Genomic DNA, 15,512 nt, shown 5'->3' on the forward strand with positions numbered 1-15,512 from the left:
TGTGACAGACAGATTACAAGCATAGGTACCTCTTCCATGTTTAGCCTAAGATTGTTTTTCATAATTTACTGCACCAAATTGAGCATCTGAATTGCTAGTTGAGTGATTTGTTTTGTAGATTTGCCTTAAAAGAGTAAACATTCATTTGAGGTAGTGTGTGTGTGTTTCTGTGTGTGTGTGTGGTGAAAAATGCTGTTGATTCCTTAGATGAACTAAGTATTCCCTACTTATAGTTTTACTTTGAAAACTTTGAATACAGAACAAGTCATCATGATAGAATAGTTTTTAAAGTTTGTTAATGTTATCTTTGCATTCAAGATGTGAACCAGTAAAGGTGTAAAGGCTTGGTGCTCGTGCTCAGTGTCTGTTGAGAAGTTCTGTCAAGTGAAGGAAACGTGTGCTTCCTCCATGTCCTACGCTACAATATACTCTATCTGTGATAAGACTTATAAGGGCTGCATGTGAGCCACAACCTGGAAGTGTGGTGATTTGCAGTTACAGTAGTTTGCTTGCTAAAGGCTGATAAGTTTTAAAGGTACTTCAGATTTATTTATTAAAGCTGTCAAAATTAATTTCATATTAACCTTTGGATGAATTTTCCCTCTTGATTATGGTTATGATAGGTTTTAAGCTCATTCAGGTGACATGACTTCAGAGGCAAACTGCTATTGGAAGTGTTCATGCAATGAGTTGTTTTTATTTTGTGTACTTTTGAATGTGCTTTCTCTCAGTTTATATTGGTACAGCAAGCTTTTTTTCTAGGTTTATTTAATGCAAGAGTAATTGTTTTGGCCAGGCATCCTAGACTTATATTTGTATACCTCTTAAAATTTGTGGTGTTTGGTTTTTAATACTGTGTACATGAGACAAAAACTTGTCTAGTAGGGCTCTTTATACTTACCACTGAACATGACAGTACATCACTGCCCAACAAGGCTCATAAGGAGCTAAAATTGCTTTCTTGAGTCTCGGGCCTTACCATTTTTCAGGCTGTCATGTGCATGGAATTATATCAAATGTTATTTTTCCATTTACATATAGTGTGTAACAGTTATTCTTGAAACTTGTATGAAGGATGCCTTGTCAGCTTTCACTTGTTTATATTAAGGTATAGGATTATGAAAATCAGTTTATGATTGTATTATATTAAAGGTAATACATTAGCATTGTTTTCTTTTATCCAGAATAGTTTCTGACAGTTTCTTGACTCTTGTCCATTAACACACTAACAGTAGACATGGTATTAGTTTCCAGATAACAAAGCTTTGACATAATGATCACATTTTAACAAACAAGAGTGCAGTTGGATTAATTTCAGTGAGTAAATTGACATAATTAATTTTCATTGCACACAAAAGAAAATATATAACATTTAATATAAAATAATATGATTAAATATTAAAGTAAATAGCATTATAAATGCCTTTTCGAAAGTCCAGAAGATTCAATACACTAACGGCATTCGTGATTCTTTACTCCTCTTCAGGTTCCAAGTTAATGTTATTGCCAAATTTAGCATAGAGGTCCCCCTTGAGCTGTGTCATAGTGTCCTGCAGCTCTGAACTCCGGCTGTTGAGGCCGCTAATCTCTTCCTGCAAGGTCTCTCGCTGGGCTCCGATGGCCTCCTGGGCCTCCTCCTGATCAGAGAAAACAATGCATTGTGAGTAATGCTGCAACTTACTTTTCTGTAAACTTCCTGTAAGCCATGAAACTCCAAATATTCACATGAGTGCAATTTACATTTAACTACTTTGAATTTTGCATATAAAACTAAATTAAGATCCAACAGATCCTGAAAATCCTTTACAGGAAAATAATCAGCTTTATGTTCATGCCAAAAGTTACACTAATTCTGGCCAAGACATACATGAAAGGGTAGTCCAGTAGCATTTACCAAACATTACATTCGTAGTATGGCATTACAGAATCTTTTCACTCATAATCTGTTTTCAACATATACATGAAACTGGAATTTTGGGATCAACAACATGGAGTGAGGCAGAACCACTTTATTTATCTTAAAAGTTCCCACTACTTTTCTTAAAAAGTAATAATACATAAATAAACAAAAAATAAGTGCTTCTGCTGCATCTCAGTTTTTTTTTTCCATCCCATAAATTTACTGACTTGTCAAGCTGTTAAATTTACATTCCTTAGAGAGACGTAGGTTAAGAGGGGACCTGATAGAAGTCTTTAAGTGGTATAAGGGTTTTAACAAGGGAGATGTAAGCAAAATTCTTAGGATCAGCAACCAGGGTAGAACAAGAAATAACGGGTTCAAGCTTGAAAAATTTAGGTTTAGGAAGGAGATAGGAAAAAATTGGTTCTCAAATAGAGTGGTAGATGAGTGGAACGGACTCAGTAATCATGTACTCGTAGTTAGTGCTAGGACACTAGAGAGCTTTAAGAGAAGATTAGACAAGTTTATGGATGGGGATAGCAGATGGAAATAGGTAGGTGTGTTTCATACAGGGACTGCCACGTGTAAGCCTGGTCGCTTCTTGCAGCTTCCTTTATTTCTTATGTTTTTATGTTCTTATGTCTTATAAATTGGTCACTTCATAGCTGATACTTGTCTATCAAAAGCTATCACATCAAAATTGTGCACTCACCTGAGATTTCATGATGAACACCTCTCCCACCATGAATGGCACCTTCTCATCAGAGTCAAGGGCAATCATCATCTCGTCCTCAGCATCTTGCAGGTTTTGGAGATCATTCTGGGGATGAAACACATTCTGGAATCCCTATTCTTAACCACTTAGCTTCGGTACAGTTTTCATCATTTAAAGGGCAAACGAACTGCTGATAATTTAGGAAATAAATGATTTAATTGCTTTGCCAATGAGGAATAGTTCAAGGATATTACAGGTTAGTAGATACAATTTTATATGAATTCATGAAAATTTATATAAAGCAAAGGAAGATTTTGACTGATATGAAACAATATTTAGTAGGGAAGTTACCTCCTTGATCTTGAGTTCCTCCTTGATGTCTCCGTGACGGGCATTGCAGCGGGCAAACCTGTTGATCTTCTGTTGGTCCTCATATGTGATGTGCACATCAGAGTCCTGGTGGTGTGAAGCTTAAGTGAGGCAAAGTGTTTAGCTTTTCAGAAAGATGCTAAAACAGGTACACAATAAAGAATGAGATTCTGGTAAGATCAGAGGACCAAAAAGATTTACGAGTTACACTTAGCTCAAATCTCCATCAGAGAAAGCAATACATAAAAGCCAGAAATAAAGCTTCCATGTTTAGCACTGTTCAAAGTACAATTCCTGAAGCATTAATAATTATAAAAATAGTTATATTTAACATTGGTCAGACCTTATCTAGATTATATTGTGCAGTTCTGGTTTTCATATCCCACGAAGATAAGTTTGTTAGAGTCAACACAAAAGAATTACTAAAAGATAAAACCAATATGAGAGGGGGATTGAAGCTTTAGCTTTACATTTGAAGAGCTCAAAGCAGAAAGGGACAAATGTCCATCCACACCAGGAGTGCTCTTTCTTCATAAACATTGGCCACAATGCCATAATTTGAGTGGATAATCTGTCCCTATCACAGTGTCTATAAGGTCTAAAGTCATATTACTTGAAAACTTGTCAAGATATAACTGTTTGAATGTGTTTCCTGGCAGATTTTGGATATGGTTTATTCTGTCCTTTCTGTATTGAGCTCTTTATTTGCAAGAGAGGTGTAGATTAAGAGAGAATCTGATACAGGAATTGAAGCGTCATAAGGGATATAACAAGGGAGATACTAACAAAATTCTTAATTCTTAGTAATTTGGAAAGGACTAGAACAGGTTCAAGCTTAATAAAGAGGTAGGAAGAAAACAATTTAAAATGGAGTACTGTATGAGTGAACAGACTCGGCAATCATGTTATTAATGCCAAATCAACAGGAACTTTTAAAAGAAGATTAAAGAAATTCATAGATTGGGATATGTGGATATAGTAAGTATATACACTATATAGGAACTGTCATGTGTTGACCTTTTGGCTTCTTGTAACTTCCTTATGTCCGCTACATGTAGTGTGTGTGCAATACATGACAAGCCTGCTAATAGAGATATGGCCAGAGCTGCTTTGGATTTTAACCAGTGTGAATCACATCTCTGGTGGCTTGGATGCTGCACAAATAGATCAGGCAAGATTACATGTTCTGGTATGGTTCACTTGGAAATATCTTGGTTTGCTATTAGATTGTTATGTGGTAGTCACATCATACTGTGCCATTTAGGAGTGTTATGTGGTTGTCAGAGCATAATGTTACATGGTAGTCAGAAGACTGTGCATACCAGTTTGGTGACTGTAGATGGCTTGTTGACGGATACTTCTCTCTATTAAAAATAATATGACAACAACATTTACCATATTATCAGTAATAAAACCAATTCCAATTTCTTTGAAAATTTTTTGAAAGGAAAATAACAGGTTTAATCTTAAAATTAATGACATGAAGTTTATAAAAAAAAATCACCTCAAACCTGGATCATAACAAACTTTGTTTCTGCAATTAAGAGTTCATATCTACTGACTAATTATTTGTCGGCAATATATGACACTTTTCAAAATCGTGATCTACACAATGAAGGGATCAACAGTGAAATCAAAGCCGTGAAGTAAACAAAAGGTAACGACCAAACCCAACCTAGCCCAAGAATAAAAACACATTTCAATATTATCCCAAAATGTTTATGTTTTAGTATTATCCGAAAAACCGTAATGTCAATTCAATATTATCGGAGTTCTATCTCCAATCAGTGTCAACACCTCCGCACCCCATATATGGCAGCCAGGCAGGAGCACCTCCCCTTCACGTGCTGCTATTCGTCTCGCCACCGCCGCTGCCACACACTGCACCCCCATACCCACACTGTACTAGGTCTTTTCTCACTCGTAAAATAAAGAATAAACCACTCCATGTCAATTATGAAGGCTGAAATTCCTGAAATAAGCATTACCTGAGGTACCGTGGTCATTGCTGCGGCTTGCCAATGCCTCGTACAGTCTTCACTTCCTGGCGGTAAAAAAAATATAATAATGTAATGTAACTATTATATTAAATATCTACGTAGTTTTTGCTTTCTTCAAGCTTATTGTGATTATTGTATTAGAAAATTACTAAGAATTCTTCGAAAATTGTCGTCTATGGTGATAAATATTTTGTCCCAAAGTTAAGATTTTTTCTTTTGTTCCGACATCCCTTGCTGATGGTGACGATTATCAATGTATTATTCCTTCACAACGGTTTGCAATTACAATGGGTATATTATCATCATTATTATTCTCTCGTCTGGTTCTCTTTTGTTCCTACCCAAAAATTAACTCTTATCTCCCCTGGACCTTTTCCAATGCTGTTTCCGCTTCATTTAATCCACACAGACGCTCCTCGGGGTACTTTCGGGGATTTAATAGAGTTGTCAATAAGAAATGGGTGAGGTCCGTCTTCTTTCTTGTGAGTGTGTTCCGGTCATTAGTGGTATTGAGTTCCTGAGTGTTCTTCAGTGTTAACGAATGTCTATTGTAGCACCGTCTTCTCTGTGTTGTCTATGGAGTAAGGTCTCTATTGAACAGTCGTGATAAAACTCTCTCTCTCTCTCTCTCTCTCTCTCTCTCTCTCTCTCTCTCTCTCTCTCTCTCTCTCTCTCTCTCTCTCTCTCTCTCTTTATATATATATATATATATATATATATATATATATATATATATATATATATATATATATATATATATATATATATATATATATATATATATATATATATATATATATATATATATATATCATTGCTTCACATGTAGCCTATATAGGGTACATACCTGTATCTACATAATACTTTTGTTTCCTCTACTCTTCATTAATCACGGTTTTAACTTAATCAAATCTCGAACTTTATCTTGAGCTTAGGTTATTTTATCCTTTTATATTTTTTGCTACCTTTATTATCATTATTATTTCATTATCTTTACTATTATTTTCATTTTCATACGTGCTTTGTTGGTCGCTATTTTTTTCTATAACAACAGAGCTCCCGTTACAGTTCATTGGGGTCTTCTTTCATAAGGCGTGGTCTCAGTTGTAGAGATTCTCTAATACAAGATCTGTTGCCTCAGTTCATGTGTATACCTGTGTCGTAACAGTGTGCTCCGCCCTGTGTTTTGATGCAGTTCAGTTGCTACCGTGCACTGTGCTTCAAATGTGGTGAATAAATAAAGCCCAATGCGTCATGTATTCTGAAACAAAGCACGTGATATGAATACAAAAATTTACGTACAGTATATACACAGATACATACTTACAGCCTCAGATTACTTTTGATAAGAGATAGTGGAAGTTACTGGAGTTTTTAAGGGTATTATTTATTAGGGAAAATAAAATCATATAAACACTCATGAGAACCCGACCAATCATCGCCATGGCCTTAGAAAATCGTCCTGGTGAGAGAGTTAAACATTTAGAACCATAATGATACCACGCACACGCAAACAAAGACCAGTGACATGAAACTTTCCCGTGCTGGCGTACTACATGGACGAACACGAGGGAGATGTATATAAAATTCCCGTGTGTTATTTCAGCTTCAGGAACAAAGAACATGAGCAGGCAAAAGGGCAGTTGGTAGCGAAAACGTGGTTGGCTGAGCGAGCAGAATGAAGTGTGATTGGTGGAAGGGTAGGGAGAGAGTGAGGGGACACGAGGGGAAAGAGGGAGGGGTTTACGAGTATGCGGGAGGAAGGGAAGGATGGAGGGAGGGAGGGAAGAGATGGGAAGGGAGGGGAAAAGAGAGAGCCGTCTTGAATGAATCACGAAAACTTGGGAGGCTATGCTATTCAGCCTTGCTATTTCCCCCGGCTGGCAAACACGTGGCTGCTTGTATTGAAGGGTTGCTGAGGGTGTTTTGAGTGTGGCTTCTCATTATGGCGTTTAGTGTCCATTCCTCCGTGCCGTACTGGGTGGGGGTGATGTGAAAAATGGTTAATCGATTGTAAAAAGATTTGCGGAGAGAGTGGATGAAAATAATAATGATACGTACTCTATAGCGCGCACACACACACACACACACACACACACACACACACACACACACACACACACACACACACACACACACACACACACACTCAATCAACATACACTAAAAGCCAGACACGCCTGCTCATATATAATCAAACACACACACACACACACACACACACACACACACACACACACACACACACACACACACACACACACACACGCAATATCAACATCTAATAAAATCTAGGCATGCCTACTCATATATAATCACACACACACGCACGCACACACACAAACCAGGGAAACAAAGCAGGGCGGGGGCCATGGAGGAAACCAGAGAGAGAGAGAGAGAGAGAGAGAGAGAGAGAGAGAGAGAGAGAGAGAGAGAGAGAGGACAAACCCCCGCCGGCCCCGCTTTGATGACTGGCGGGGTAGCGCGGGGCGGGGCAGGCTAGAGATGGGGTAGCCAGCCAGCACAGACTTAAAGCACCTTCTTCCCCCGCCTGTCTGCCGCGCTGGGGACGCAGGAGGGGAGAGCATGACCTTCCCCAAGCGTGTCTGAGATGTCCGTGGGCTTGCGTACCCTGCTGGATGTCTGGGCGGGCGTGTGTGAGGCGTGGGCGTCAGGATGGGCGTGCTGGCGACATATGGTCTCGGGTTGATGTTTCTCTCCGCCGGGCGCGTCAGGGTCGATATCCAGGCGTCGGTCCACGAGGTGTGTGTGTGTGTGTGTATGCGTGTGTGTGTGTGAGTGTACACATTTCCCGCTTAGTCCCGCCAGTGGCTTCTCCCAGTGAGGTGTTCCCCGCGCAGGCTGGGTCCGCGCCCAACTTTTGTGCGTGAGGTTAGAGCGGGTAAAGGGTTTACAGAGGAAGGAAGGGACGCAGACGGCCAGGGGAAGACCAAACAAAATCTCCCTGTCAACTTTGTTTTAATGTTCGTTCAGCCGGTTCCCGGAAAAGTGACCGTGAAGTGACGTGACGGCAAGTTGCATGGAGTTTGCTTTCGTGAACCCCGGATTGATCTAGCATGGAAATATATCAAGCTGTTGCCGACTTCTCCGAGGACCTTGTGCTGGCGTACCTGCGGGAGCAGTCAGAGGCGGTGGGGATCCCTTTCAAGTTCTCAGCCCACGAGGACATTGGCGATGACGGGAGGGGCTCGTGTAGCAGTGACGAGGACAGGCCGGCAGGGAGGGACAGTGAGCATGACATGAGGACGGGGAGAGGAGGAGAGGACGATTTAGGGACGCCAGGATGTGTGAGAGTCAAGGATCGCGCCAGGTCCATAGATAGCGGAGTCTGCGTCGAAACCAAAAGAGAAAATGGGCGTGGAAAGAAAACCGCTCCGACAGAAAACGGAGGGCGGGAGTGGTGGAATGAGACAGATGGCTTGCGGGCGTCCCCCAAGGCCCAGGGGAGTCAGGATGTGTGTAGGTATGATAGTGAGGCGTTCGGCTATAGTGATGACAGTGTAAGGCACCTACACGAAGCACACGCCTCCCAGAGCTCCCTTGTGCTGGCGTTCCGAAAGGGAGACCTGTTTGGGGTGAGTACTATGTGTGTGTGTGTGTTTGTGTGTGTGTAGGTGGGTGGGTGGGTTGTATTCAGACTTTATTTCTAATGCTTTGTTTTGCTTTTTACTGCTTCAGGGAATGCTATATCAAGTTTCATCACAAATTAAAGTCGTTTGTATTGACTTTTTTTTCTGTTATTTCGTGCTTTATATTTTGTTCGATCAATTTACTACTACTACTACTACTACTACTACGACCACTACTACTACTACTACTACTACTACTACTACTACTACTACTACTACTACTACTACTACTACTACTAACATTTTTTTTTTATGTAAGAGGACCACTGGCCAAGGGCAACAAATATATTATGAGAAAAACAAAAAAGTCCCACTTGAGCGCCAGTTCCCAAAGAGATTCCAGATAGAAAAATAAAATAACGGAGATAAGTGTCTTGAAACCTCCCTCATGAAAGAGTTCAAGTCATTGGAAGAAGAAAATACAGAAACAGGCAGGGAGTTCCAGAGGTTACCAGAGAAAGGAATGAATGATTGAGAATACTGGTTAACTCCTGCATTAGAGAGGTGGACAGAATAGGGGTGAGAGGAAGTAGAAAATCGCGTGTAGCGAGGCCGCGGGAGGAGGGAGGGCATGCAGCTAGCAAGATCAGAAGGATAGTTAGCTACTACTACTACTACTACTACTACTACTACTACTACTACTACCACTACAAAAGCTCTTACAACCAAAACGCCATCACTCACACCACCCAATGACTGTCCCTGCGGTACCCCACTTTCAACACCCACACCAGGACTTAACTTACAGACACACTTCCCTACTCTTGTCACGATGTAGTAGAATTGACTAGGATTGACCCCACAGCATATGCCAGGTCACTGCCTCGCCATTGCCTTCATTCCTGCCTCGTAACCCTCGCCTGACAGTCCAAAGTAGCATGTTTTCTCTCCATTTTTTATATATATTTTTTTTCCCCCTGCCTTCTCATGCCTTCCCTAGTTTACGGCGGGTGAGTGTGGGATTACTGTACTTTCCCCTTCCCTTCCTGTGTCTTTACGTGTGACGTGCCTGGGATTTGCTGCATATTTTCACACATATCGGACTTTTCATCAGGCTTGTGCTGGTGGTGGTGGTGGTGGTGGTGGTGATGGTGGGATGTGAGGACAGGGGGTGGGTTTGGCGTGCTTGAGTACGTGGATAGGTATGCAGTCTTACAGTAGTGATGGTGGTGGTTATGGCACTGTTGTTGTTAGTAGTAGTAGTAGTAGTAGTAGTAGTAGTAGTAGTAGTATTTTCAGAGTAAAATAAAATAAAAAAATTGTAGAAAAATGGCTAAAAAATATGTTAAAGAAAAAGAACTTGTACAGTGAAAATAAAAATAACAACAATAAAGGAAAAGGAAAGAGATGAACTGAACCCCATAGAAAAATACAAAAGGAGAAGAAAATACACCGAACACACCAACAACACAAAATTACCTTCCGCGATAAGACCCGAGCAGGGAGAGATATAACAGGACATAACCTCGAGTACAGAGTGTAGTGTAGAGTGTAGAGAGTGTAGGTATCGGTATAATATTTCCGAGAAGGCGTGTATACGTATGTAGGGCCCAAGGGAGCCGTGTCATCGCCCTAACTCAATAGTCCCTAAATTAGGCGGCGGAGGCCATCATTACCGCGCCCCGCCACACCTTTAATTCCAACACGGATGCGTTTCACTCGCCGCCTGCTGAGTTTATCCTGCATCTCGTTTTCTATTGCTGTTTTTCTTCTATTCCCTTCCTCTGGCGCCGCGTCTGTCACTGGTGTTATTGTGGGAATGCCGGGCAGCACTCGTATTTGTGGCCTCTCGTACAGACACACTGCGCACTGTAGCTGTAGAGGATGAACTAGAGCGAAAACAATCCGGCTGTGCTATGCTATCTTAAAGAACCGATCTGAATGTTTGTTGTTGTTGTTGTTGTTGTTGTTGTTGTTGTTGTTGTTGTTGTTGTTGTTGTTGTTCTCCTTCACTAAGATAGGTTGTACATTTTGTAGATAATCAATCAAAAACATTCTGTACTAGTTATGGTTTTGTAATAGTACCGGCCCGAATACGTTTTTTATCTATCTATTTTTTTTTTTTATCTAATTAATTTCTAACCCCTTTACTAAGATAGGGTGTGTTTCCAGAGGGTGAATTACAACAGAACACCCTTTCCTATGTTATTGTAATACAGTGTTGTGTAGTGCCGACCCGAATCCCCCCTTTTTTTTTCTTCCTTTTTCTTTTTGTTTTGTAATACCTCACTAAGACAGAATGTATGGTTGCAGAGGATGAACTAGAGCGAAAACAGTCCTTGGTATATTATTCTAAGTTATTGTAACAGTACCGGCCGAATGCTTTTTTTATTTTATTTATTTCATTTTATTGTCTTCTGGTCTCTCAGTAAGATAAGCTGTCCTGTGGCTGTACGTTTGTAGAGCATAAAGAACGAAAACAGTCCGGACTCAATATGATGTTGTTTCAGTACCAACCCGGATTTTTTTTTTTTTTTTTTTTGTTGATCCCATACTAAGGTCGGTTGTACGGCATGTGGCTATAAAGGATTGAATGCCACGGAAAGAGTCATCAGCTCAGGAGAATGGGATGTATGTTTTCCCTTTTATGACTGTCAGGGAATGTATTCGATTTTACCCTGGGTTTTAATTCACCTTTGTTATCTGCACGTTATTCAATCAGATCTGGAATGAAAACAGTGATAAAGTTAGAAAAAAAAATGAAGTTTTATTCTTGTCTGTGCAGAATTTATCGGATTACTTGTATTCCTGGCGTTATTATTTTTCTTCCATTATTTGTATATTTTTCAATCAGATTTGTAATGAAAAAAAAAAAGATTCACCCAAAAGAACGAGATGAAGCTGTACTGTACCTTTAAATCTATACAGGAATTTATCGAATTACTCATATGTCTGGCGCTGCTGTGTAATTTTGTCATTTGTATGTTATTCAGTCAGATTTGGAATGGAAAATATTGAATCGACTAATGACACGAAATTAAACTACATCTTTATATCCACACAGGAATTTATCGAATCATACACGTACATACCTTTCCTTTCATTATTATTTCCTTTCACTTGCATCCTAAGAAAAAAAAAATGATTAGGAATTGTATCTTTATTCAGAAATTTATCGAATCATACATAAACTTTTCCTTTCATCATTACTTCCTTTTGTTTATACCCTAAAAAGAAAAAAAATAGGAATATTATCACCATTAAGAAATTTATCGAATCATACACATACCTTTCAGTATTATCTTCTTTTACTTACATCCTAAAAAAAAAAAGAGGAGTTTTATCGTTATCCAGGAATTTATCGAATAGCAGCTATCGTGACTATTTTTCTTTGGTATTATTTATATGTTATTCAATGGGATTGGAGAGGTTTGTGGGCCAGTTTAGGGGATCAATGCGGCTCGGTTTGGTTCGAATCCCCCTCCCGCCTCCCCCTGTGGCTGGGGCGCCGCGGACTGATGGTTTGCTTGCGTGTGAGCCCCGCGTGTCCAGGCATCGCTGGCTCCTCCTGGGCGTCCGTCTGTCTGTCCGTCTGCTCGTCTGTCTGTCCCGTCCTGTCTGTCCGTCTGTCTGTCTCGTAGTAATCTTGAAAGTGTGGGTTGGGCAGATTTTATGATGATTCTTTTTTCCGATTTTTTTTATGTGTGTGCGTTGCCGTGTCTTTTTTTTTTCTTGTTATTTCTGTCTGTGTATTTATGATTTTATCTGATTTTTTTTTTATGTGTTGCAGTGGTTTTATTTATTCTTTATGTTTTTTTTGTCTTTTTTTTTTTCTAGTTCGCTTGTTATGCGTGTGATATGCCGCTTCGATTTTGCTTGATATATATATTTTTGTAGCTTTTGTTGAATTCACGTGATGTTGGTGTGATGTGCAGTTTCGTTTTTTTTTTTTTTATCTGCTCTTTATTTTGTTTATTTTGATTTGTGTAAAGTAAAACGTATGTATGCTGTGTTTATTTTCGTCTTTTTTTTTTCTTTATTATTATTATTTTCATGCGTAGTATCACACATTACTGCAATTAGTTTTGCTTTTGTGTAATGTATAACGTATGTATCCTGCACACTCCTTTTTCTTTTCCTTTTTCCTACTTCTTTTGTTTTTATTATATTGTATCCCGCATTATAATTATTCCTTCCTACCACATTTTCCCGTTACGAGATTTTTTTTTTTAATTTTTTTTCCACAACGTAATTTTGAGTTATATTGCATTCCGATATTCTTAAAGGAGCGTGTGGGGCATGCATACGCTGCTCCGGGGAACGCTCAGGGTTTTCTTAAAGACAAAACAAAAGCAACACTCTGACAACACCCGTTTTCTATGGAAGTTCGTGACCATACTTGTAAATTATCCTTTTGATGACCCATAGTCTGGAATTTAGTGTTTGGAATTACAAGGAACTCCGATTTATTATTGTTATTACTCTTTTTTTTTATCTTCTCTCTCTCTTTCATTGGTGCTAAGTTTGTTGTCATTTTTTTTTTTCGGGTTAGTTCTGTTTGTTATTCTTCTTTTTTTTTTTTCCTGTTGTCTTATTTTTATTTTCTTCTTCCATAGGTGATAGGCTTAATTGCCATTTTAAATATTTCCTATCGGTTTTGTCTAGTAGTTTTCCAGTTTTGCCTGTTATTTTATTTTTTTTTCCATCAGTGCTGTCTAATTATTATTCATATTTTTTTCCCCCGCCACTTCTATCATTTTTATTTTTCCCCATCGCCCCTCTTATCTTTCTCCCGCCATTTCTATCTTATTCTTATTTTCCCTCATCGGCCCTGTCTAATTATCACTTTTATTTTCCCTCTCTGTCCTGTCTGATTGTCACTTTTACTTTCCCGTCGGTGCTGATTGGCGATCGCTGTTGATTGTGGAGCGGTGAGTGTTGCGGGAGGGATTGTGTTGACGCGACGGGTTTCTGGGAAGAGTCGGTCAATATTTAACGCGCTGAATTCCTTTATGGTGTTGGGGGTGAGTAAGGAAGGGGGAATGCACACACACACACACACACACACACACACACACACAGGGAAGGGGGGGAGGAAAATATGGATAATCCTCACTCTCTCTTTATTCATTTATCTCTCTATTCACCCTTCGTTTCTTCTTCTAACCGATGCAAATAGACTTGCCGCGAGAGAGAGAGAGAGAGAGAGAGAGAGAGAGAGAGAGAGAGAGAGAGAGAGAGAGAGAGGAACGGACCCAATGTCGGATATGTTCGTGGAAACTGAGGAGGGGCTTTTTTGTATACCGCTGGAGGAGTGTAGCGAGGGGGGGGGTGCAGGGGCAGGGGGAGGATACGAAGTGGGGGGGGGCCTCGAGGAGAAGGAGGAAGGAGGAAGGAATGGGGGGCGGGGGTTTTGCCAGTACTCTCTGGCTGCAACGCTCCTTTTTTAAAGCTGCTTCATCATTTGCAGTACCTGAGGAGGAGGAGGAGGAGGAGGAGGAGGAGGAGGGATAGGAAGAGGAGGAGGAGAGCTAAGACAAGGAAAAGGAATATGCGTTCGCTATACCGTTAAGTTTTTCAACATTTTGTGCATATCTTACATGAACGTTCAAAAATAACATAGCTATCCTTCTTTCCTTCAAACCCTCACACACTACACCACACACACAAGCCAACAACCCCAGCAACACTGCAACACCAGACAACAACACGCACGATCCCTGCGGAGGCGAGGGTGACATTAGCGACGTGTTCCTGGGAGTATTTTCATCAATGTCTGGTCTTTGTTGCAGGCCGTGGAGCAGGACGAGGTGGGCCGCTGGTGGGGCGTCCTGGCACTGCGCTCCGGCCGCCTCGGTTACGTTCCCTGCAGCTATATGAAGGTGAGACTCCGCCGCGACCCTCTGCCTTTTGTCCCCTGGCTGTAGGAATGGCTGGCGCAGATGCAGATGCTGTGTGGTAGCGTGTTAGTTTGTTGGTTGTGTAGTTATGTGATGGTGTTTATTTGTGGAGATAACCAAAGCCAGTACAGAATCTTTTGATGTTGGTGATAGTAGTGGAAGCTGAATGACAAAGGAATGATGAAAAAGATGCAGGTCTGTAGCCGTGAAATTCCCATTAACAATTTGTGGAGATAACTAAAGGCATTAACATCTCATTGTTCTTGGTGGTGGTGACTGAATAACTAAGAAATGACAGAGTAGATGCAAGACTGTATAGCGAAATTCCTATTAATATTCTTCTTTTATAATAATAGAATACCGACCTAAGAGAGGTAGGAAGGCAAAGCAGACAGAACTAGAGGGAGAGACGGTGTAGGTCTTGGCAGGGTGGCGTGGATTATAGACGACGAGCAGACAGGGAAGAGTGGAGAAGTGTTTGGGTGTAGATCAGTGTCCTTCAGTGGAATCTCAGGTGCAGACAATGGTGAATGTAAGATGAGAGTGACTGAGTTAGACAGGCAGGTGGGACTGGTATGTGAAATAAAGATGTGTGTGTGTGTGTAAATAAAGTATTATAAAGATGGACTTGACTTTATTAATGCTTAAACTTTCATGTTTTTTTTAAAGGCAATGCAGATATTTGGAATAAAGGGAGAATTTGATTAACTTTATGATTTATTTTTCAGTTAGTCTTTAAAGGTAGTACAAGTATTTTGCATAAAGAGATAATTTTCATGATGTACTATACTAATGTTTTATCTCCAATAATTCTTTAAGGTAATCACATTGACGATGTGATAAATTGAAGTAATACGCCATATGTATGTAGTTTTTAAGGACTAATCTAACTTTTTTTTATGTACCTGCCAGGCTTTTCCCAACCTAAGTATACTTTTCAGACATTAAACTTTAAGGAAACCACCCTCAGAAAAAGTGAAACCTAACCGAACCTTGTATTTTAAACCCAAAGACTCAGCTTCTGAAAACTACTTAAGG

The 15,512-nt window shown here is 40.0% G+C and overlaps 2 protein-coding genes across 3 annotated transcripts in view; one reads left to right on the plus strand and one right to left on the minus strand.

Annotated features, from left to right (window-relative positions):
- Positions 1–1,129: 1,129 nt before the first annotated feature.
- Positions 1,130–5,106, minus strand: LOC135109677 (prefoldin subunit 4-like). 2 transcript variants are annotated; one of them, XM_064021215.1, is made up of 5 exons: positions 4,973–5,040; positions 4,307–4,348; positions 2,967–3,071; positions 2,613–2,720; positions 1,130–1,637 (listed from the first exon to the last, which is right to left on the minus strand). In XM_064021215.1, exons 1-5 carry the CDS (start codon positions 4,988–4,990, stop codon positions 1,473–1,475), a joined length of 438 nt encoding a protein of 145 aa, XP_063877285.1. In that variant the 5' UTR covers positions 4,991–5,040; the 3' UTR covers positions 1,130–1,472. The 2 variants fall into 2 exon arrangements, with proteins under 2 accessions (XP_063877285.1, XP_063877286.1); XM_064021216.1 differs by lacking the exon at positions 4,307–4,348 and having other exon boundaries at positions 4,973–5,106.
- A 2,645-nt stretch (positions 5,107–7,751) lies between these two features.
- The window catches only part of LOC135109676 (uncharacterized), a 135,460-nt gene continuing 127,699 nt past the window's right edge, over positions 7,752–15,512 (plus strand). Inside the window, exons 1-2 of the mRNA XM_064021211.1 lie at positions 7,752–8,580; positions 14,367–14,456. Coding sequence (XP_063877281.1) covers positions 8,062–8,580; positions 14,367–14,456 — 609 coding nt within the window. The 5' untranslated portion in view covers positions 7,752–8,061. The remainder of the gene's footprint in view (positions 8,581–14,366; positions 14,457–15,512) is intronic.

The sequence above is a fragment of the Scylla paramamosain genome, chromosome 19, assembly GCF_035594125.1.
Source record: "Scylla paramamosain isolate STU-SP2022 chromosome 19, ASM3559412v1, whole genome shotgun sequence".
Lineage (NCBI taxonomy): Eukaryota > Metazoa > Arthropoda > Malacostraca > Decapoda > Portunidae > Scylla > Scylla paramamosain.